Here is a 25049-nt window from a genome sequence, read left to right on the forward strand (position 1 = left end):
TGGAATCAGCTTTTCCGGCTCATCAGAACAGACCTTTTCAGGAGAACCGCTCCAGGCAGAACCGTCCCGATTCAGTTCTGTTTGAAGTCGGCCTTTGGGCATCCCTGCCTTTCTTGTCTCTTCGCGAGATCAGCGCTGGACCGGAGTGCTCTCTTCCCAAGACTGGCTGCTCGACACAGGCGGAATTCATGAGGAATTGCATTTTATTTTGTGTATTAGTAGTAGCATTATTAGTAGTATATTAGTACTATTTTGTTATTTCTATTAAACTGTCTTTATCTCAACCCATGAGTTTTCCCTTTTGTCCATTTCTCCTCCCCATCCCGCTGAGGGGGAAGGGGAGGGCTGAGTGAGCGGCTGCCTGGTGCTTCGTTGCCAGCTGGGGTTAAACCACGACAAGCAGTGACACTGACTTTGAAACAAAATCCATGTCCCTCTACATAATATGATCCTAATCCATCTTTAACATGGTGAAGAAAACTCTGACAGAGCTAGCAGTTTACTATCTTAATACAATGTTTGTCTCCCATATTTTTAGCAGGCTGATTGTTTTCTGAACATGATTTCTCTGGGTTTGGTTTTACTGTTAATTTTTATTTTTATTCACAAAAGTAAGACAGGGAAAAACTCCAGGAGACATCTCCATTTTATCCCAGTATTTAGAGCTGGTCTCCTTGTTAGGATTAAAAAGCAGAAAAGTAGGATGTCCATTTTGACATACAGAACTGCTAAAATGAGCAAATCACTTGTTCAGTAGCCCAACTTACAAAAGTCTATCTCAGCTAAAGTATCCTGGCTTTCACTGCTAGTTTGCATTTCTTTGTACTGATTTGCAACAGGTAACGGGAGGACACACCTTCAGGCTGCTTTGGAGAAATACTTCAAAGACATCCTCAGGCCAGGCCAGGTGGAACCACTGGGATTATCTGTTCCGACCTTGAGCATCCCCGAATTAATTCCTTTTAGGAGTAAAGAGTTTCTTTGGATTCCCTCTCCTGCCTCCCCCCTCAAGCTCCATTCCTGAACTGGTAACAGAGAACCTGCCAGCCTTTGTAAATTGTTCCCATAGTTAATTAACCACATTCACTTGAAATATTTGCTTGCTTCTGTTCAGAATTCACCTCACTTCCAGCTTTTGGCCACTTTTTATATCTTTGGCTAGACTGAAAACTCTTCTGTTATAAGATTTCTGTTTCCCACGCAGCTAATATGGGGCAGGAAACAGACCTCCCAGCTAACCTGAACAGTGATCTCCAGTAAAAAGTTAAATCCTATCACTCATTTAACAGCAGAATAAGGATGTTACTATCATAAATCAGGTCCAGACTGGAGCAGAAGTTTAGCAAAATCAGATCATATCCTCTATCCAAAATTCCCTGTAAGCTTCTCATCACTTCCAACAGGTCACAATCTTCTTTTTTCCCCTCTCTATGTTTCCAGAACCTGTTTTCAGGTCTTCTGTACTAGAAAGGCTTGCCTACTGACAGCTGCTGAACCAGAGGAGTTTATCATGTGGTCTCCCCATTACTAAATGGCAGCAGTATTTCATTATTCTGTACTATTTTAACCAAGATATTCAATACACTGCAAAAACATCACTAGTCCAGGATTTATCTAATCCAGACAGGATAAATGAGTATCACTTCTACTACACCGTAGGCAAGATAACTCAAGAAGCGGTATTAATAGAAACTGTGAAATAGCCACGATTAAAGAGAGCTTCTCTGCCTATTTCATTGGCCCAGTTAATACAAATGGGACATAGCAGGCACGTCTCTGTTTCAAATCTCTTCACATGTCATCAGGCAGGTTGCTGAGTGTCTGGTGCCCACAATGTGGACATGGGAGGCTGGTCTTCTGCTCTGGTCTCTAATCCTCTCATTCTGGAGATAAAGCATTCTCTGGGCTTCAGTCCTCCTGCCCGCAAGTGGAGGGAACGACAGCAGGTCCCATTCAGTGCACTGGCTGGTGAGCGGGATGTGTAGCACTGACTGTCCTCCTGTCTCTTCATCCCATAACTGAAGGGACTGAAAGCCTAACCTGAACTGTCCACCCACTGCAGACAGATCCCGAGAACAAACAGCCTGCTTTCTAACACAAAATCCCACCACAAAAAATACTCAGACCACACACGCTGAGAACAAAGCCTTATGATGAATATCTTCTAAGCTGGCTTGTCAGACCACAAAAGAGATTTTAGAAGTCTGCCATTTAAAAAAAAATACCAGAATGCATGTCTAAGTCCACCTCAGAGACTTGTTTCACGGACCGGCATATGTCTATCTAGACCTGTGCCTCTAAAGACGGAGGTGGTCCTGTTGGTTCCCTTCCTTCTCTCAGTCTTCTCACTCTTTCCTGACCCCTGCCCCTGACTCCAGAACTGAAGCAGCCACGTTACGCACTCACTGACTCAGCTGAAAACTGAATGTACTGCATTTGGCAGGGGCACTGTCAGGGTGCAGTCTGATGATACAGCTAAGCAGATCTCACCGCTGGCTGTCCCCGAGACGACGCAGTGTTCCTCCCTCCTGCCAAGCAGCTCCTGCAGCTTTCCTTGCACAAGCATAATGCAGGAACCAGGGGAACAAGGGAAGGAGCATCAATAATGTCGGCATCACAGTCTCATAGGTTTATATCAGCAGCAAAACCACACCCTAGGAAAATGGCTCAGCAGAAGCTGAAGTATGACCAGCTACAGGTATTTGAAATATGAACTGCATAAACAGCATTTGTGTTACATAAACACAAGCTCCAGCTCACTCCCGCAGCTGAAAATAGCAAACGGGAGCCTCTGCCTTTACAAGTCACGCAAACATAGCCGAAGGGATTGCTGCAGTGTAAAATGCAGATCTAATATAGTTACTGCAGAGGATTACTAATCTTCACTTCGCATACAGATGAGGCTTAACACATACTCCCAGATCATAAGGAGATACTATGCTCTAACAAAGAGATGCAAGCCCTAACCACATCAAATGAATGGAACTTTAAACAGTGTTAAGGGCAAACCTGCACACACCTTCCTTAGAAAAGCAAGGAGGCGGCAATGCCTCTCACAAACACACTAAGCAGCATCTGCATTCCTTCTCTTCTGTTTCCACTGTGTTTCTGCTTTCGTACAGAGGCAACGAAAAACAATCTCACACATTCACCACGGCTGACATGTAAATCCTCATGGTCCTGTCCCATTTGCAGCCTGTAGCGACAGAGACTTCCTGCCAAAATTCTCTTTTTTTGCCTGGCTTAGGAAAGGAGAGCACAACTGATCCCTGGCAATTTTTATTGCGGAGGGATGGTAGTCCTGTGACAGACTTTTACAAAAGTTCATATGATGGATTCACTGTTCTTGGCACAAGAAAATACAACTCAGCTATGTACATAGGGAAAAAGGAGATGAGAAGCTGTGGTGAGGCCAAAGAGGCTAATAAAGAAGAAAGTGAAAAAATAAAAATTAAAAAAATCAGCATTATGTAACTATTCCCTAAAGTAAAGTAAGTGGCTACCTGCTGCTGCAAATATTGCATTACAAGTGATAGAAGGAGAGTACAGTCTCCTCAGAACAGACCTCCAAATAGCTAAAAAAATCTTCAATGCTTCATCCTCCAGAAAAACTATGTTAATGTTTCAATATCCTAAAAATTGACCACGGAACTTTCCAATTTGAAAAGAAACAGAACAGTCCCTGAACAGTGGCCACAAGCAGCCTGCACTGCCATGGTCTCCTGCTAGCAGCAATCTTCTGCTTGCATACAGAGACGTAATTAAGGACATGCCATATGAAACACTCTATTGAACTGGGAGGGCAATCTGTTCAGCTTTATGCAAAACAGGTTTGCAGGTCCCTGGGAGCTTCTGAGACACTGCGTAGCCAGGCAATCTGCACACCTTTTACCTCTGTGCAATATATGTATGGTATCTTTGAAAAAGCCCAGTATTTAAGACATGCAATTACAATTTCAGCCACATTGTTTTTTAAAAAAAACTCCTAATCACAAGCAGTCAGCAAAGGAAAATCTGTTACTTTCTTTTTCTGTAAAGCTACAGAAGACAGTAAACTGTTCCATGCCCAATGCCCACTAACCTCGTATTTGCCTTGTCAGATATTGCAGTTAAATCTATTTCTGTGCATGTATGTCTATTAGAAGCTGAAGGGAAAGGTTTCTTATTTGAGGTAGTTTGTAAGAAACCATTGTTCTCTGTGCAAGTAACAAGGTACCACCCAGAAACAGGAAGGAGAGTTTAGCCAGTACAAATACATCTATCACTGCACAAAACAAGAGCATGATGGGAGTTTGCTCAGGTGTTTACTTAGCATTATTTCAGTAAGCATGTAAGAGAAAAGGAGAGACAGACACAGAACAAACAGAAAAAGGAGAAAGACCAATAGAGGAAAAATAAAACATTCTACAGAAATGTCAGCTACAGGCAGTGCCATGCAGAGCACCTTTGAGCTGTGTGCAGCTGTGAAAGCCTATAAAGTGACTCCCAAGTCTAATTCTTTTGATTTCTTCTGTATTTCAGGAAACAAGACTTGTCAATGATGTACACAAATGAAGTAAGTGATTCTATCCTCCTTTTCTTCTTGCAGTAGGAATAATGTGCTCCTACAGTGTTGAAAATCCACTTACATGGGAGCCTCGGATGGACTGGAGGAAACCAGATGCTGCAAATCTTGGCTAACTACTTCCCATCAAAAGAGTAAGAATACCACTGAAGCTGGATCTTCCAGTTAATGACGCGAATTTGTATTCCGTTGCATCAACGCGAAACCAAAAAACCAGCATTGCTTGTGGAAATAAAAAATGACGAAAACAAAGTGAAACTTGAAGACTTTGCAACAGGAGCTGAACCAGAACGTAGAAGCCCCACTGAGTGTACACGCAGGCAGCTCCAAATCCGAGAGACCCTGCCAGACTAGCAGCCAGAGGACTCCACGCAGACTGAGAAACTTCGCGAGAGGAGTCCCAGCCGAGGCTGGCAAGCGGCAGGTGACTGCCAGATTGAAGGTCAGGATGCACTCTTGGTGGTTCTGGTAGGGAAGCTTGCAAAACCTGCTGCCAGTTTGGATCGTAACCTACAGCAAGAGCTCCATTCGGTGGAATTACACTACCCTGAGAACTTTTACATTTCTATTTGACAAAATGCATGCTGGAAATTATATTTGTGCCGCAGATACAGGATCTTTCCTAGTCATAAGTATTTTCTTGTGAGGACACTGGGAAGGCATAGTGGTTCTTCTTCGGCTGGGCCTCTAGCTAGAACAGAGGGCACATTACCACAGCATGCTGGCAACACCGTCTGTCTTTAAAAATGTCTCAGCCAACAGCACGATGAGAAGTTTCAAAATTACTAGAATTATGTGCTAGGACTTTTTTAAAAAAAGAACAAAACAAAAAAACCAGACGATTTGGGATCCTAGTAGCTAGCACAAAAGACAAGACAATCTTTGAGCAGCCTGGAAGGTTTCAGGGATTCATAAAGCATATTTTCAGCTATCAAAAAATTCTCCTGATGGAACCACCCTGCAGGACTAGAATAATTCATTTCAAAAGACTAACAATTCAAGCCTTAGCTGGCAGCTGACTTCTTGCAATAGATAGATGGTTTTGTTTATAATTTACCATATGTTTCAGTAATTCAAGAGTGGTTAAAAAGAAAGTGTTATTTTCACGCATTTTTCCAACAGAAACCTCTCAAAGTTGCCAGAGAATAATTTAAATCTCCTGTTTAGCATTCTACATTTAACTCCTGCTTGTACTATTCTCTTTTGTCAAAGTGGCATATTTATAGCAAGTATTTTGCATCAGGAAGGAAACCCTTTCAACAAGCAACATCTATCTTCCTTTTCAAAATGTATACTACACATAAATACAAGTATTATAACTGCAACCCTTTTTCAGCTACTCTTTAGTACCTCCTAATTAAATGCAAGTTGTTCTCTGATCTCCATGCTATATTATGTTTATTCATATGTTTATTTCTTTTGATTTCTGTAGGTTATTTGATTCTGAAGAATATCCTTTGCTTCACAGTAAAGTCCCAGTTCAGCAAGGCAGTTGAGAACTGTAAAGTTCTGAACTATTGGAAACTCAGTCCTTAGTTCTGCAGTGGTGAACACAAAGTTGACCTTTGAATCTCACACTTCCTCCTGCAGAGTTACGAGAGCGGGGAGTAGTTTGATGCCTTGGACACAGAAGTCCAACACTGCTATAGCTGAAAATCTGCAGAGATTTAAGAGATACCACTTCGTTAATGTGAATCAAGCTTGCTTGGTAGAATTATGATTGTGGATGGAAGAAAAACACAATAAATATGGTTTGTTTCTTTGTTTTCTTAAACTGTGTTAAATATTTGGTAATTGTTCAAAGTTCACTGAAATTGCCCTGAAGAGAACAGTTTTATAAGCAGGTTTTGGAAAGTAAGCAAATGCTGTAATACTCGTATGAGTCATCAATGTGTCCTGGCAGCCAGGAGGGCAAACCTCTGCATCCTGGGGTGCATCAAACACCGCACAACCAGCCACTCAAGAGAAAGGATCATCCCGCTGTGTTCAGCCTTCGTGCGGCCTCACCTTGAGTACTGTGTGCAGTTCTGGGCCCCACAATCTAAGAAGGATGTGAAGGTCCTTGAATGTGTCCAGAGGAGGGCAACAAAACTGGTGAGAGGGCTGGAAGTCATCTCCTGTGAGGAGCAGCTGAGGACTCTTGAGTTTGTCCAGTTTGGAGAAAAGGAGGTTGAGGGGCGACCTCACTGCTCTCTAGGGCTTCCTGAGGCGGGGAAGTGGAGGGGGAGGTGCTGAGCTCTTCCACCAGTATCCAGGGACAGGATATGTGGGAATGGTTCAAAGCTGCACCAGGGAAGGTTTAGACTGGACATTAGGAAGCATTTCTTTACCGAGAGGGTGGTCAAGCATGGCAACAGGCTTCCTAGGGAGGTGGTCGATGCCCCAAGCCTGTTAGCGTGTAAGAGGCATTTGGACAGTGCCCTTAATAACGTGCTTTAACTTTTGGTGAGCCCTGAAGTGGTCAGGCAGTCAGACTAGGCAATCATTGTAGATCCCTTCCAAATGAAATACTCTATTCTATTCTAAACAAAGAAAAAAAGCAAAGAAAAATAGAAGTTTAAAAACAAAACATCCCCCTAACAAGGAATTCACACACATTTCCTATTATGTAACATGTTTATCACCTAAACTTTTAAGATGAAAACAAACAACTGTCTTTTTTTTGTGACATGGTGAGTCAGCAGAGCACTGAAAGTGTCGTGAACTAGTTCTATGTATTTATCAGTCACATGGCTTTGTAACAATGAATAAAGCATCCCCAGCTGTATTTTCTGTACTTACTGCAAATGAGATACAAAAGCAAATTTATTAGCACTAAAAAAAATAGGTCATGCTTCTTCCTTCTCATTAGTTTTAAGCATCAAAACCCAGTGGCATAGGAATATTTATCTATTAGAATGGATAAAAAAACCTAGCAGCCCGTGAGATGGAAGAAGTAATTAGCCCTCTTTCATCTGGGTGGGGTCTCAGTTCTGCTGGCTCGAGATGTTGAATCCTGCTGGCCACCTCCTGCCCTACCTGAGGGGCTGCACCCTCTGTATCTTGTCACTCAAGACCCACAGCCCAGCACCCAGTTACACCCAACTGCAGCTCCACCTCTTTCTGAAAGAAGAGCTAGCTGATGAAGAACGTGGAGCCCTAAGATGCCACATGCAGCAGAGAGTCTCCTGACAGTGGGGCAGAGTTTCAAAGAGACACTAAGGCAAACTCCCAAGACTGCAGTGCTGCCTAGCCCAGCAGTGGCGTGCTGGGTTTCATGGAGAATCCTGTTCCCACATAAACACAAGGTCACACCCCTCTTTCTCCCACACAGCTACTAATCCCTCACCATGAATTTCTGAGAATGACTGGATGCTTGGAAAAAACATCTAGCCTTTCTCTAAGAAGGACTATGCTTGCATTTATTTGCTTTCTCATCCTGAAGCATCAGAGATATTATGATTCCAAAATGCTCCAAAGAATTTGAAAAACAAGTTTGTGAAATAAAGCTGTCAATACTTTCACTATTTTTCCTGACAGCTACTATCCACACAGCACAGATGTGTCATTCTGCCAACTACAGATATACACACCCCTGACAACACACTTTAAAATAACAGCAGTAACAGCAGTGCTAGTCATTCAGAATTTGTTGTGCTAAGTTTTTACGGATATTTACAGGTTTTCCCAGCAGTATATGAAATAGCAACAGAAAAATGCATTTGCAGCTCTAGACAAATGTCAGATTTCAGATAAAATTGGACTGTATTACTGCAAAGTCCTATCAGTATGTTTTTGTAAGGCTAGAATGATGGATTTTGTCGATATCATTCTCTAAACTAGGGCTGACTACCCCTGCTGATACTCAGACCAGTAACAGAATTATCTTTGACTCAACTGAGAGCAGAATGAGGCTTCTAACTTTATCAACAAATGTCAACGTTATTTCTCACTCAACAAATGCAACTACATCCGTGTAGCTTGTGTGTTCTTGCACCTACTTATGTGCAAATTACGTTTTCTTTTATACTTCTGCAACCCCATTTCTTAACAACTAGCTGCATCCCCAAACACAGCAGCCATCTGGTTATTATCCCATAAACTGCAGACACATCTCCTGTAAGGTCAACAGGAGTCACCTCCACATGGCCAAAGGCATCACTCAATACCATTCTGAATAAACCCACAGGTTTTCAGACTCTCCTGGGGCCTGGTGTGGGAACCTTTACCAGAAAACAGACTGTGCCACAGGCAAGCCAGTCTCACTGAGTAGGAAGGGACCGCTTGCACATCAGGGCCTTCGCGGCAGCTGTCTTCTCTGATCAAAGACTAGTTTTGTATCTCCTTTCTAACTAGTCTCAGCTTCCCAGCAGGTTCCTACTGACAAATTTAATGCTATCTAAATCCTTTAAATGCCACTCCTGTGTCTGCTTCTACATAAACATATCAGATCACTCAGTTAGAGGTGCTTCACAAAGATTGACCTTAGGAGATGCAGATCCAGATCAAAGGTTTAATGCATACTTGAATTGTGTTTCTTTAGATTAGACAGGGATGATAATTTCACTAACCCTGCAGCAAAGTAATGACGGTTTCAGTTGCTGATACTCTATTGTTCATCAGATCAAAGGAAGCTTTCTTTCAAAATGGAGACACACAAAAATTCACTTGCCTTTCTCTAGAAAACACAGACCCCAATGCCATGATTAAGAAACAAATGTTTAATTGATTTGTAATGTTTCTATTAAATTCTTCCAAATAATCACTCATAAAGGTTTTAATAGCACAGGTAATACCCAATATCATCCTCTGCAGCATATGAAAATGTCAGGAAAGAAAACAAATTTGTGAGGGTTGCGATGGAATTTCCACAATTAAATTCTAATTAATTTTTTTCTGAGTCACATTCTTTTGCTTCAACTGGGATCTATCCAGCGAATTTAGAGGACCCGTGTTACATAGCAGACTGGTGAAAAGGATCCCAACAGGCAATATCTCCTAGCATGTGAAGGTAAATAAACTTCTGTCTTTTTGTAAAAGCATAAAAAGCCAAAAGCCAACAGGCAAAACTTATCAGCATGTGTGAAGGCAACATACACAATCATGTTTTGATTTGTATTTCTTATGGAGTACAAGTTCATGGTTTCAGGGCTCTGCCTACAAACAAAAGCTGAGGGTAACCCTGATGGCATAGTTTGCAGCACAGCAATCCCATGAAATGGGACGTTCAGAAAGACAGAAACTGTGGCTGTTTAAGGCTTTGTCACAAGCAGAAGCTTGCTACCCTGCAATAGTGGCCAAACTGGACTTGTCCTGCTACTGCAGATGCTCGGTTTCTCAGTCCAACGTATTACTAGCCCACCTTCAGCACCCATGAAGGCAAACACACAAGGCTGCAAGAAAAGAGGCTAGAATGCAGGCACGCGTTCCGCCCTGGAGCTCTGCAACGGGCAGAAGAGCAACTTTGGAGTTATCAGCAGTAAGGTATTAAACTGCCACCACTAGCCCTGCCAGAGCGCTCAGATAAAAATCTTCATAACACTCTTCACACTGATGTTACCTTTTCCCTAGGTAGGAAGGGAAATATTTATGCCACAGTATGTCCCCATTAGCCAGCACAATTATATTGGTGGATATCTTCTATTGGTATAACTATTTTGATGTTTTCTAAGCTCCTCATTATCTGAAATGAGTTACATAAATAAAGCTCTTAAGCGTCGGCCAGACATATGGAATAACAAGAGATGGCTGAGCAAGCACCACGACTGTAGCACTTTAGCTTACACAGAAGACAGACATCCATCATTACAATTCCGTGAGGTCCAGCCACTCAAATAAAGCAGCAGTCATTTTTGACAGGGCCCTGACAGATGCTGACATATCTCAAGCAACCAGTGTGAGGCACCAGGACATTATTTCTCTTCTGGGGATGCAAAAATCAGTGGTTTATTTTTACCACTATTACGATAATCAGCATTTACTGGTGATTCCAAGGTTAAGAAACATACACACACACACACACAGAGATATAAATATACATAATATATACACACACACTATATATAAATGTGTATATATATGAATATATATGTGCATATGCAAAAATGCACATCTACATACACATATGCAAACAAAAGGCAGGTTGATACATTTGCAAAGGTCACTCCCAGGCATTAACTTCTGCCAAGTTTATTCCTTGCAGGAAAATAAGAAACGTCTTACAGTTTTCGACGTTGACTTACTAGGAATGGTGAGGATTAGTTATCCAGAGGTAAAAGCGCAAAAGCAACAACAACATATCCTGGAACTCTTAACTGCCAAGACAAGCTCTATCCTACCCAAGAGAGGTGGCCAACAACAGAAGGGCATGCTGTTATTGATGATTAACATGAGTCACTGAACAACCTTCACCTCCTAAGAGCTTCTCTTCATAAATCAGCTAGCAAGACAGTTACTCTCCTTCCTCCATGCCAAATTTAATTACTTTATAGTGAAGTACAATATTAAATTTAGACTAAATAAGCTTGTTTACTGTTGTAAAATCCAGTTGTTCTTCTCTTCCCCCACTAAAGACATAGAAATAACTTGTTTTACAGAGGTTCCTCGTCACTATAGCTCATACCACACCAAAAGAAGATCTGCTTGCTTTAGACTCAGCCCCTTCAGCGTGGTGATAATTAACTCTTACAATAAAGTAGCACACCTGAATGAAAGGACTGCCACAGCCTTGAAAAGAAGTATCAAAAGATTTCACCCCAAAATACTTCACAGATGGAGCCTAAAGTCTAAGAAAGACAAGAAAGCAGATTTTGTATCCATGCTGCCTTGCTATGAGATAAACTATGTTAAATGAGTTGCCTGCACTATGTTTGTATCTATCTCAGTCACCCTTTCCTCCCAGTCAAAGCACCTGAAGTTCACCAACAAGTTTGAGTCATTCCTTGAAAGACCAAGGTCACAGTTTGCTCACTTACATGAGTCCCACTGAAATGAATCTGATGTTTGTTTTTGGAAATGAGAGTCAACAGTGACCTAGGTTTCTGAATTGACTCCATCTGCCCATCCAACAGGTGCTGACTAAGCAACAATACCAATCCCAGGAGAGAAGATTAAGGAAACACGCTCATCGCTACCGAGGAACTCAGAAGCTCTTCCAAGCTACTGCAGCTAACCGCAGACTATTTTCATTGACAGTCACAGGTAAGAAAAACTACCACCACCTCTACATTTCCCCTCACTTGCCAAGAAGGAAATCCACCAGCTTAAGGGACCTGCAAAACATTAACTACCTTCTTTAAAACATTAAGCTGGTAAAAAACACTGACACGCTGGAACATGATCACGGATTTGGATACATCAGATTTCAACCAAGAATAGACTCCAAGGACTACAGCACTTCTGTGTTCATTACCTTTCTTACCAATCTGTCATGTTGCAAGCATAATAAAGATTGAGGTACTTCATTCTGGATAGACTCCCTTAGGAGACCAGCACTTGAGGCTGCAGGTGAGGAAACTTGCCCTTAGTGTATTTGCTAGTAAAATGATACAGTCTAGATTAGCAGCTTAGTGGCAATTCTTTATCTCCAATTGCTAAGGACACAAGTGATCCTGGTTTTATACAATAAGGAACTTCCTCGAACGTTGACTACTTTTCCACAAATCCCAATTTCTGCAACAATTCTCTCTTTGGATAAATAAAGGTGTCTGAAATTATTAAATTGGAAGACACATTGTACAGAAGAGTACCAGAGAGAATCTCACATAGGTCAACTGAAACATATTGCATTCTAGATTTAATTTTTCCTTTGATTTTAATTAAAATCTAAAGCATTCATATAACAAGTGAAATGGCCTTATCCAACAGTACACTTAACCTCTGACAAGACTATTAGAACCAGAATATTCAACACATCATTTAGAATATAGGATTTTTTTAAAGCTCCTACCAGTTCTAAGAAAGGTAATTTGCTCTAAATAAATATTGTCCCATGACACAGGCAAGCTTTGCTTTCTGGGCTTTGGTACTATCAGGTAACTTCGACTAGCACACTTTCACATCTACTGGTATGTCTTCACTGTTTCTTGAATTTTATCTGTAGATCCTTAAATTTTAAAAATGGGGAAGTATTCAGGAATGGAATGGAGACATAACTTCGCAAGAGCTAGTTATTTCTTTCTAGCCTCACTGTCCACTAGAATGCTGGAAATTCAGTTTTCTTCCCTAGAATGTCGCCTGTAAGTCATGCAACTGATATTTACTTGCCATGCTTTGCACAAGGACAAACGCTTAGGAGTCCAACACAACCATTCTACCAACAATCTATTTCTTCCATTTTAGGTAGAAGATTATATGCTAAGGTTCATTTCTTCTTACTGCTAACGAGGACATGTTATATTTGCAGACAGTACTTGAACAATTCCAAGTTGGAGCCAACAGCATTGTACAGTTTATATGCATGAACAAAAACATTTAGAACAATACAAGTTATTAAAGTTCTGAAGTTATCACACACACAACACCATTTAGGTTTAATGGTAAGCATGGAAGCCACCTGGCTTAGACGAAAGCCCAGTTGGTCAATTAAAATTTTTTCACTAATTTCAACAAGCTTTGGATCACATCTTCCAATTTACTCCACGAGACACCAGATCCCAGTAAATGACTGCAGATCACAGGATTCGCATCAGTCCAGCAGTGACTTGAATTCAACAGCCTTTTTGAATACCTCTTTTTACAGAGATCTTAGCTCCAAAAGAAAACACAATACTGAAGCTCTGGCGCTTAGCATATCTTGCCAAAATAAGACTTCTTGAGAGAAAAAAAAAAAAACACTAGAGAGGAAGCAAATATCTAACCTAGGTTTACAGAAGAACAGATGGAACAAATTTTGGGAAAGCAGTTCTGTGATGCCCAAACATAACAGAATTCAATTCATTGTCCCTTGGCTGAGAGACCTTTGCAGTGACAAGAAACCAGACACCAAGCCTGCAGCAGGCTGTATATGGAAAACACGCTGCTTTCAATTTGAATTCACCAGATTAAAGTCGCTGGTACCAAGAGCTCCAGTTCAGCAGCACTGAAGCAAGCAGTTGCAGTGATCCAGTGTGTTCCAGCACGAGAGCTGCCTGCCTTGCAGGAGCAATGCTGGCACAGAATAATGTAACAATGACAAGTGTAAATGTGGCAGTTTATATGTCGATGTACTATCACCAGACAACAAAATGGGGATGACCAAAGAATGGAATATACTCCAGGCACCGGAGCAGAGATTCCCCTGCAGCTTGTAATGAAGACCACGGTGAGGCAGGCTGTGCCCCTGCAGTCCATGGAGGTCCACAGTGGAGCAGATCTCCACCTGCAGCCCATGGAAGGGACCCCACGCCAGAGCAGGGGGATGCCTGAAGGAGGCTGTGGCCCCATGGGGAGCTTGCGCTGGAGCAGCCTCCTGGCAGGGCCTGCAGACCCGTGAGAGGAGCCCACGCCAGAGCAGGTTTTCTGGCAGGGCTTGTGACCCCATGGGGAACCGACACTGGAGCAGCCTGTTCCTGAAGGACTGCATCCCGTGGGAAGGGTCCCACATTGGGGCAGTTTGTGAAGAGCTGCAACCTGTGGGAAGGACCCACGTTGGAGCAGTTCATAGAGAACTGTCTCCCGTGAGAGGGACCCCACAGTGGAGCAGGGGCAGAGTGTGAGGAGTCCTCCTGCTGAAGAGGAAGGAGCAGCAGAGAGAGCATGCGATTAACTGACCACGGTCCCCATTCCCCATCCCCCTTCGCCACCTCGGGGGAGGAGGGAGAGAAAATCAGGAGTGAAGTTGAGCCCGGGAAAAAGGGAGGGTTGGCGGATGGTGTTTTTAACATTTGGTTTTATTTCTCATTATCCTATTCCAATTCGATTGGTAATAAATTAAAATAATTTCCCCAAGTCAAGTCTGTTTTACCCATGACGGTAATTGCCGAGTGATCTCCCTGTCCTTAACTCGACCTACAAGCCTTCTGCCATATTTTTCCTCCCCTGTCCAGTTGAGTAGGGGGATTTATAGAGCAGCTTTGGTGGGCACCTGGCATCCAGCCAGGCTAAACCACCACAGAGGGCTAAATCTGTAATGAAAATGTCCCTATGCAGTTTTAGAGACATTGAGCCATATGCCTGTACAAAGCAGATCAGTAAATGGAGAGTCAAAACACACACTCCAAACAGTCTTCAGAAACCCACGCAGAACAATACCTCCTCTGAAGTTTTATTACAGCTACAGTTGTAATTAAAGGTCAGTAACGGTCCTACTGGTCATGACATTATGTATTCTAAAGCATGTTCTTCAAGGCAGCATTATTTCTGACATAATCTACCTGCCAAGAAGAAATGTAAATATTTGGAAAGCGCTACAGCACACAAGAATGGTGCAACAGTTAGGTACTGAATACCATACACGGATGGTCTAAATTCCACCTGTATTCCTGTGACTAGGGTTCTCACCCAGCTCCCTCCTGAACATGTTTCTTAAGCTATCCGAACCGCTGTTCAGAGTCTCTTAGTTCTCTCCATCACGAGGCAGGAGGATGCAAGTGGACTTTAGAATTCCTTGGAATACAGACTTGAGAGCTAGACCCACAGAAGGTCGTTAGGGTGCAAAACAGCGAAAGCCTTCAGCACTGCCCTCCCTGCCTCGCAGAATTCACAGTCGAGGGCGAGGTGCCCAGGCTCCCTCTGCGACGTGAACCCTGCAGAACAGGACTGAGAGAAGCCAGCAAAGGTGAATATGACGCCACCTGACCTGACAACAGGAAACTTGAGGAAGGACAAGGGAGCTAATTCTGTCAGTCAAAAAGGCTCCTATGGGCATGATACAATTGCTAATGTCCAAGACATGGATACACATGACATGTTCTGTAACTGAGCAAGAATGAACATCCAACTTTTTTCTTCCAGTATCTCTGCTGTTTCTACAGCACTACTCTGTAGGTGCACAACCAAAAGCACCACCGTCTTGACCCAAGTGAAGAGACAGAGTACAATGTTCATGTGAGATTCATCAATCAGGCTTCAAGGATCCAGTCCAACAGGTGTATCCTTAGCAAGCTGACAGATGTTAGACAATACTGTGGTTCTGCATTTAAAATACTTCTATTTCCCATGTATGTACTGCAGGATCACTTTTAATTGCAAAGATTATTGTCTCATTTCTGAAAATCTAACTTATCTGCTGCTCTGATCTGATTTCACAAACTTCTAATATTAAACAATCATGATAATGTTTATATTTTGCAAAGCTTAATATTTTACATCATAGGTAGTTGAATTTCCGTAAATCACATGCAGCAAGTTGTGAAGCCCTCCAAACGACCACCATAACTAATACAGTTTTCACAAGAGGCATTTGTATCACTTTCATTTTGACTGTTGTGCTTCTGGGGTGCAGAGAGGCAAAAAACCTGTTAGATGGTGGACATTCTAGAAGTGACATATTCTAAATTAATTCATTCCACACCTCCCAACAAGAAGCACATTCTTCCGGAGAAGTGCTGTGAGAAATGTTGAGTTACAATGACTTTGTACAAACAAGGGTGGAGTTAAACTTAATTGTTATCGCTAGGAGACAATCTTAGCCTGAAGAATGTCAGCATTACATTTGTCTTCATATCCAACAACACATGAAGCAAACAAACATAACTGTAATTATTCTGACATTCTGATGTTCTATACTGTGATTTAAAGTCATTCCAGGAAACAAAAAATCCAACTCGTTTGGCTTCTATAATATGCTTAAACAAAAGCAGAGCTTTAGTCTCATAAAACCAATATTTGCTATAGAAACAACGTCACTATAATTGCACCTATCTTATCAAGCCTCCTAATAAAAAACCCCTACTTCTTCTCAGCAGCAAGAGTCAAAGTCCAAGTTTTGGTCGTATAAAAAAAGTCTTTTAAAAAAGTCTTTCCGGCTTGGTGCTGTTCCTCCCCAAGCCCTCCTGTCGCCCTAAACATGTTCTCGTGGAGAATGCGATGTGTTTTTCACATCTCGTGAACACACAAAAATTTCCATGGGAAAGTGTTTCACATCTCTCACTAGTCAGAGTAGATTCTACCCGCTGTTCCATTATTTCAGTAACTCCCCTATATTATCTGTTCAGCTTAACAGATGAAGCTCCAAGGTAATAAACTATTACCGCAGAGGAGAGAGTGCAAGTGAGACAGTTGTTTGAAGCTGCTCCATTATTTGAAAGCTCTTCAATTACACTCCCCTTACCTGATCTTCAGTCCTCTGACAGCAAAAGGACTGAAGTCACCTCTGGTTTGACATTTCTAGGTAACTGGAGGACTCCGAGGCACAGCGTTACTTAGTTCGTACTACCAGCTTCCTGTCAAAAGCAGAGCAGCTTTAAAACACTGAAAACCATTAAACTGAGTCAATACAAGTGCTAATTTTTAGATTGACTGGAAAATGCGAAACAGGTTAAGTTACAGTCACCTTGGAACGATTTAGCGAAAAAATGAGGGCACAAACTATTTGCTGAAAACAGTGAAGCACTGCTAAGGGAGAAAAGTAAAGGCTAGTTTTAAGCTAGCCTTTCTCCTCAGCACAAAAGAACACTGATTGTCCTTATCAGCGAGGAGTAGCAAAGCCTGCCTCCCCAGTCCTACAAAGAGACGCTTGGAATTCGAGACACAGCTTACCAACAGGTAGAAATTCAGGTCAGAAAAAGTAGGAGACGGTAAGGCTTGTAGAAACACGCCTGCCTGCCTATTCAGAGGCTTCCCATTGTGACTCAGTTGGATCTGACATGCTCAGACATGCTTAAAACAACACGATGTTATTTAGGAATGTACACATACACACAATGCCTCTCTCCTCCCTTCCCACAAGAGGGTCTCAGGAACTTGTCTGCAGCATCGCTACAGGGTAAACCCACAGTCCAGCTTCTGTAAACGCTGAAGATGAACTTTTCCACTCCAGCAACAACTAGGTTTTGGGATCTGTGAGCTCTTTTAAGCTCATGAGGCATTTATATTCACAAGTTTTATTTTAAAAATCAGCAAAAAATAGTTACTACCATTAACCTCTCAGGGGTCTAAGAACCTTCAGGTGTGAGGAAGATGCTGCAGCGAGAAGTCTAAGAGCAAATGGAGGGAAGATACACTTTGTTCTTGGCTTCTTCTCATCCACTGCAATTGTTTCCTTTTCTCGTTCTCCGGAATTACCCCCAAAACATTTTCTGTGATGAACTCTTATAATTATGTATGACTATTACATATTTTTATCTTCTTTAGCACAAAATCAATTACACCAAGTATCAGGATCAATAAACATTTCAAAATTTTCCGTGGAAAGTTATATTTATGCAAACTGAAGCTTTTGCTGACTACACCACCAGTATATTTCTCAGGAATGTTTCAGCCAGATGCCTATCATTTGACCTGGGTATTCTGAATATTTCAGGAGGAGTCATACACAAAGAGTTTAGCTCATTATATTTGCCAGGTAATATCATACCTTTCACCAGTTAAAATAAAGAAATTGCTTCATATTTATTTAAACAATTCACTGTCTTCACCCCTCCCCTCTCTGCAAAGCTCAAACCAGTATTATTCCAGGCACAAACAGGAAAGAGGGCTGAGAAGTGTCCATGCTTTAGCAGCACACAGCTGATGAAGTAACAAACGAAACAAAAAGCTTCCACTAGAGACTAGATGGACATTTCATTTTAAAACAAAGCGTGATTTAACAAAATATCTCTAGTGAGATTAGGAAAGTGAATCATGTCACTATGACATTGTTTATCAGCAAATATTACACACAGAAGTCTTTGATCAATTACAGGAGGTCAGATACTAATCTCAGCCATGTCCACTCTCCCAAGCAGCTAGCCTACAATTTCACTGAAGCTGACCTACAAGTGGAAATTAAACCATGGATTCTGACACTGTTTTTCCAGGAGGCAGAGTAGGAATCTATAACGGATAGTCATTTCTCTAGACAGGGAAATCATCCTATCTCATGAATTACACAAGATCCCAGAAAGTAGCTGATATAGTTGTGCAGAAGGCTGGGAGAGACAACAAGGAATTACATGACTCAAAACCCTTTTTGTTTCCCTTCACAAATGTTTAGTTCTAGGAAGATGAAAATAAGTTCAAAACTTCCCTGCTTAGAGATGTGCAATACAGTAACAGCCTTTTTCTCCAGATGCAGATTCCCACATAACCAGCTGAAAATAGTTTTTTCTTTGTCATTTTCCTCAATCACTTAGTCGTGATCTACGGACACCCCCTGCAAAGCCCACAGAAAAAACCCTCAGTGATGCCAAACTGAGCACAGCAGGAACCTAGCCCATAATGAAGGTTCCCAAACGCCATGATAACACAGATGAAGAAAAACTGACAGAAAAGAGAAGTCACAGCTCTGGTCCTGTTTAACGGTACCTTCAATCACTAAATTATCTATTCTCCTCTGGCTAGGCTGTACTCGGACAGACTGCTGTCTACACGAAGAAAGTTGACTACCACCAGCATGCAAACTGTTAACCATATTAAACGTCATCTTGTTCTTGTCCAACCCCGAAAAAAGTCAGCAAATGAACTGATATGCAAACTAAACTGCCTGTCAACCTCAGATTTTGTTTGCTGGGCTGACAGATAGTGAAGAGGGTCATATTGCTGCTGCTAACAGGAGATGCACCTTGCAGGCAGAGACAGGGGAAGGAGAGGGCAGAATTAAAAACTCCTATCAACATCCTATCTGCAGACTGGTCAGAACAACAGATACGGGTTAGCTAATTATGTCGCCCTTTTCCCCCCCCATCAACAAAAACAAAATACAAAACCATGCATTATTGTTCAAGCTATGAGGCCCAAAACAGAAATTAAACCTAGCAATACTGAGCTACCACACCATGAACTAACTGCCCATAGAGGGAAGGAGATGTTTCTGTTACGGATGCTCGATGAACGTGGATTCTAGGGTTCTGGAGACGCTCTGTGTTTACTCAGTTGGCTATCAAAGTGGATAATTGGTTTTTATTAGCCGTAATGCAGCCACTAAGCATTCTGAACGCTTCATGCCAAAACGTATCAGAACACATACCTGTCGCCACGCCACTGAACTGAAAACCAGGATCGCGCAGCGAAAGGCTGAAGAGAGGGAAAACCACAACGAACCCTCAGGTGGGAAAACACAGCCCTACATCCTTCTGCAATGCAAAACCGCCGCCGCTCTGCTGCTGAAGGGTAAAGAGTAGCAATTACACCTAAACCCTTCCAGCGTTTCTCGTTAAAGAACAGATTCACTAGAACGCTTACGCTCACGTTGTCTTCACGGAAATCAGAGCTGCCACTTCACCTGAAAATATGGAAATCCCTAGGTCACAAGCGCAATTAATTCAACAGGGGACTGCTACAAGAGCTTCAGTGCAGCAGCGGACGCAGCGGTGCCTTTCACAGCCGAGTCTGGAAGGAGTTGTACCTTCCCCGGGGCACTCGCCAAGGCAGAGCGGTGCCGCCGGCCCCAAGTTTGTCTCCGGGCTCTCCTCTCCCGTTGTTTTTCCACCTGGCGGCGGCCGGCGGGCAGCGAGGCACCGCACCTGCCCGGGCTCCCCCCACCCCGAGGCGCCGAACCCCCTCCCGAGGGGGCACCGTTAGCCCCCGCACCTCCCCCTTCTCCCCGCCGCTCCCCCCTCACACACACTCACCGCCACCGAGCCCGACGAGGAGGCGACGAAGACGCGGATCACCATCTTCACCTCATGAGCCGCGGCGACGGCACCGGACGGGACGGGGAGGCGAGGCTGCGGGGACGCCGCTCCACCGCGCCGGACCGCAGCCGGGACCGGAGCCGCCCCGCCGCAGCACCCCGCTTCCCCGCGGCGCCAGCCCCTCTCGGGCGAGCCGGGTCCGGCTCCGCGCTGACAGGAGGCAGGCGGCAACGGCGAGAGGCGGGAAAGGCGGGGGCGGCGCGCAGGGGCCGACGGGCGCTGTAGTTCCACGGCGGGCGGCGGGCGGCCCGCCCTGCGCCGCGCTTCGCCGGGAAAGCCGAGCCGAGCCGCCAGCCCTGCGCGCCCCGAGGTGCCGTGGCCCCGGCGCCCGGGGCTGCCCGGTGCCACCATCCGCGCCCGAGAGGCTGAGCAGGGGCTTGTGCGGCCCTCCGGGTGCGCTGCCTGCAGGTCCAGGTGGACAACGAACGCGCTGAAACTCACCCCGTCCGCCACCAGGGCTGCCCCTCGCTGACGGCCCGGCCTGCCTGGCTGCCCCCGGCACCCCTGCCCTGCACAGAGCCGCCGTGGCCGCTCCGCCGGGCCCGGCGCTGGCCGCCAGTTTACACCGCGCTGGCTGTTTTCGTCACCGATATAGATCATAGAATCATAGAATCATTAAGGTTGGAAAAGACCTCTATCATCAAGTCCAACCGTCCACCCAACACCCTGCCTGCTAAGCCATGTCCCAAAGTGCCACATCGACACGTTTTTTGAACACCTCCAGGGATGGGGACTCCACCACCTCCCTGGGCAGCCTGTTCCAATGCCTGACCACTCTTTCAAGTAAAGAAATTTTTCCTAATACCCAATATGAACCTCCCCTGACGCAACCTGAGGCCACTGCCTCTCATCCTATCACTAGTTACCTGGGAGCAGAGACCAACACCTGCCTCACTACAACCTCCTTTCAGGTAGTTGTAGGCAGCAATAAGGTGTCCCCTCAGCCTCCTCTTCTCCACACTAAACAGCCCCAGCTCCCTCAGCCGCTCCTCGTAAGACTTGTTCTCCAGACCCCTCACCAGCCTCGTTGCCCTTCTCTGGGCATGCTCCAGCACCTCAGTGTCCTTCTTGTAGTGAGGGGCCCAAAACTGAACACAGTACTCCAGGTGTACAGTTGAGGTGGGCCACTGGGCAAGGGGGCTCTGCTATCCCATACGTCTCCAAGTGGTTAAAATGCACTGTTTTCACTCCTTGGTATAGACTCAATAGTTCTCAATATTGTCAGCTGTGGAACAGATGTTATTAATCAACAGGATCAGCAGATAACCCCAAATAACCCTTCATCAGTCAGCTCATCTGCAAGTGACTGAGGGGAATCCCTATGGCCCTCATCAGCTTTTGGGTCTGCGAGGTCGCAGCCCGTCTTTATTTAAAGACTCAGAACCACGTAGCTGGCAGCCTTATACGTGTTACTACAGTCGTAACCCTCCACCTCTTACTTTCCTACATGCAGCCAGATGGTTGCTCGTTCCCTCCCACCGTTTCACCCCCATGGTGAAGTGAGCGGCGTTGGCCTTCTTCACACCTTTGCTTCACCACCACCCTGGGCGAATTTCCACCGCCCAGACTAAGCGCAGATCTCGACTCGCTGCCAAATACACCCTTAAGGCTTTCTTTACATTTTAGTATTGATCATTTATTTTGAAATACTGACACGCTTGCAGGTCTCATGGAAGGTACCTAGCAAGACCCACAAAAAATAATCAGGAAGCTCAGTGCTCATTTTGAGCTTGATTTATGCCTTGTGGAAGTCACTGGGAGGCTTTCCACTGAATTCACTGTCCTCTGGAGCGGAGCTCAATATCAGCAGTATAAAGTCCAACCCTTTAATGGGAATTCAGGTACAAATCTTGCAAAGATTTGTAACTATGCATTACTTTGCTTTCATGAGAGTGCTTGTTGAAAAGAATAAACTTCATCGGAGGAAACTTAGGTACAAAGGTTAAGATTCTCTGGCTTCAGTGCTCCCACCCTCATTTGAGTGCAACTCTTACTGTGGGAACCACAAACCAGTGACCAACAAGCATTTACTGGTTAATTGCTGCCGAATGACCAGCAAAAGGAGGAAAGGAGGCAAACTTTTTTTTATGGTGGTTTGTAAGGTAACTCCAAGCAACTTGTTAAAATTCTGTGATAGGTGAGTAATTACAGGAATTTGCTGGAAAATACCCATTATCTTAATCAGTGAATTTCCTCCACACTGCAGCATTATTTCTGACAACATGTTTTCCTGCGTTTCACTAAATTTTCTTTAAAAGATGGAGATGTTTACTTCCCACTTACTTCCCTAATTGCTCCCTACTAGAAAATATTTGTTTTAATATTGTAGTTTGGCCATACTGTTATTACATGAAACAAATAAAATCAGGGCAACTCACCGCAGCTGGTTGTATTTGATCCTCTCACAGCATTAACACATAGCATTAAATTATAATATTGATAACTCCTGCCTTTTAATATATTTCTTAAATACAACAAAACAGAAAAAAAGATAACAAAGTCTGATTCTGAAGGGTACTGAACATCTTTAACCCTCACTAAACAGAGGAAGAGGATGCTCCTACCTCTCAGAGACAGCCTTGACACATAACCAATAACCTAGAAAAACCACGTAACAATGGCAGTGACTGAAAAAAGCATGAGATGTAAATAAGAAAATTAAGATATTCCCATGGGACTGTAAAAACTGTAACTACGATTTCTTTAAGATTTTTTCCTCTGCTTGTAAGAGTCCTCTACTTTGTCAGCTCCAGAAGCCACAAATTTAGTCTCCTTTCCCATTTTGAAAGCAAATAACTTTCATTTCCATTCACTGGAAAGTGTTACTGAGCTGCATAAATTCTCAAGAGCTATGGGAAAAAAAGGGGTGGTAGGAAAGGTAAAAGCAGGTAAAACCAGCACCAATTAGAAGAATCCATGCCCACTATTCAATTTCAAATGCCTCAAACTGATCCCCAGCCATCCAAGCCAATGTACATTTTTCTTGTAATTGTTTTCAGAGTCTCTCTTTTGTTCCTGTAGCTCTTGGGTGAGTAGACTCCTACAGCTTGAAATTCAAAACAGAGTCTGAGCCGCCAAACTCATGGCCAGAGCTGATAGACCCAAACTGAGCTAAAGTGTCGGAGCTCATGGAGATCTTCCATCCATCACACTCAACACAGCTTCTAGCCAATGCTTCAGCATCCTTATTCCACACATATTCAGGACACCATCAAAGACAGAGCAGGGGGCTTCCTACCTGCATTCAACTACTTGGCAATAAATACAGCAATTTAATTAAAGTGTCCTTTCAAACACCCTTTGAAACAGATTTTGAACAATCTCAAGCTGTATTTCAATGAATTTTCTTGTAATTCTTGATTTTTAGAAGTAATTTTGTAATATTTTGGGCTAAAAATCTTGCACCTGTAACTTTTTAGCATCAACCTTTATGTAGCATGGGCACTGAGAATCCAGAGAGCTTTTTCATTCCTCTCTTTTGCTAGTGTTCCCATGCACACAAAGAAGCTAGTTCTGTCACGGAAGTAATCCAGAAAGTTAGGAAAAAGAAATATTACACTGAGAAGCTGAAGGTTTCAAAGCCTGTAGAGTGGCCTCTTACTTTACGTGGCTCCTAAGCAGAGAACTATTACTTTGTGGAGGATAAAACCAATCGGACATCGCCACGTGTGATTTTGCACTTTCAGGTGGTGTATGGGTGAAGACTGGCCATCACCCTCCATCCTGCAGCCGCTCCTGGTAAATGTCCCCAGGCCACACCTCTAACTCCATTTCTGCTGTACAGTTCTAGAGGCTTGAAGACCAAAAGGTGCAAACATTTAGTTAAGTAGAAGAAATGCAATACATGAAAAACACCACTAAGATGATTTATGAGTGGTTTTCCTTTGTTTAGAGCAGGTACAGAAACACTGCATTCTAAGATTGGAGTGGAAAATGTGAATTTACAGGGGGCAGGGGGTAGTTTCTAAAGATTTCACAGTACAAATGATTCATTGTTATGCCAGATCTTCACAGAAGATTAAACAGAACTTTACTGCTGCTAAGGTAACAAAGAACACACAAACCCAAGGCTTGCAAATATGTGAAAACAGGAGTATAGAAGTACAACCTTGGACAAAGAAGATTCTAATTACGATAAAAGATTATTTGTATGGCAAGATGCAACAGGCACAGAAGAAAAAATCCCGGAAAAATGGAATATTATGTTCAGGACTGAAAAAGTGGTTAAGATCGCTTCATCTCTCACCTGAAAGCAGCAGTCTGTCTGAGGCATTTTAGAGGTTTTCTGGTCTGTGAGTTGTTGGTACCCACCAGTTATTTCTCTGGGTTCTGTGAAACGTTGCTGAGAAGTAGTAAATTCACATAGACTCTGCAACAATCCACATATTTGAAAATCCTAAAGGGGCCTTCAGCACTTTTAAAAAATTCTAAGTATCAAAACATGTTGAAAACTACTGTTTCAGAGTGTTATTAAAAGCTCTAACAGTCCTAAGCAATCTTCCTTGGTAGAAATGTGACTGTCGTGCTAGGGAGCCACAAAAGATAAATAGCAGAGAAAACAGAATGCTCCTGCTTCAATAGAGCTACAGTGTATCATCAGCCAATCTTGCACTGCAGACCCCAAGAGAAAACAGATAGCTTACCAGGCTCTAAAACATACAAAATGGCCAGAGTGATGTGATGTAAGTACGGGACTGTTCCAGTTGTTGAGTAATGGCACCAAGTGTGGTGGCTGATGGTCTATAAATGTCTTG

The 25049-nt window shown here is 43.3% G+C and overlaps 1 protein-coding gene across 1 annotated transcript in view; it reads right to left on the bottom strand.

Moving 5' to 3' along the window:
• The window catches only part of SH3BGRL2 (SH3 domain binding glutamate rich protein like 2), a 49459-nt gene extending 29010 nt beyond the window's left edge, over positions 1–20449 (bottom strand). The window contains exon 1 of the mRNA XM_075414464.1: positions 20233–20449. Within this exon, the coding sequence (XP_075270579.1) occupies positions 20233–20277 (45 nt within the window). The 5' untranslated portion in view covers positions 20278–20449. The remainder of the gene's footprint in view (positions 1–20232) is intronic.
• Between the last annotated feature and the right edge of the window lie 4600 nt (positions 20450–25049).

The sequence above is a fragment of the Opisthocomus hoazin genome, chromosome 2, assembly GCF_030867145.1.
Source record: "Opisthocomus hoazin isolate bOpiHoa1 chromosome 2, bOpiHoa1.hap1, whole genome shotgun sequence".
Lineage (NCBI taxonomy): Eukaryota > Metazoa > Chordata > Aves > Opisthocomiformes > Opisthocomidae > Opisthocomus > Opisthocomus hoazin.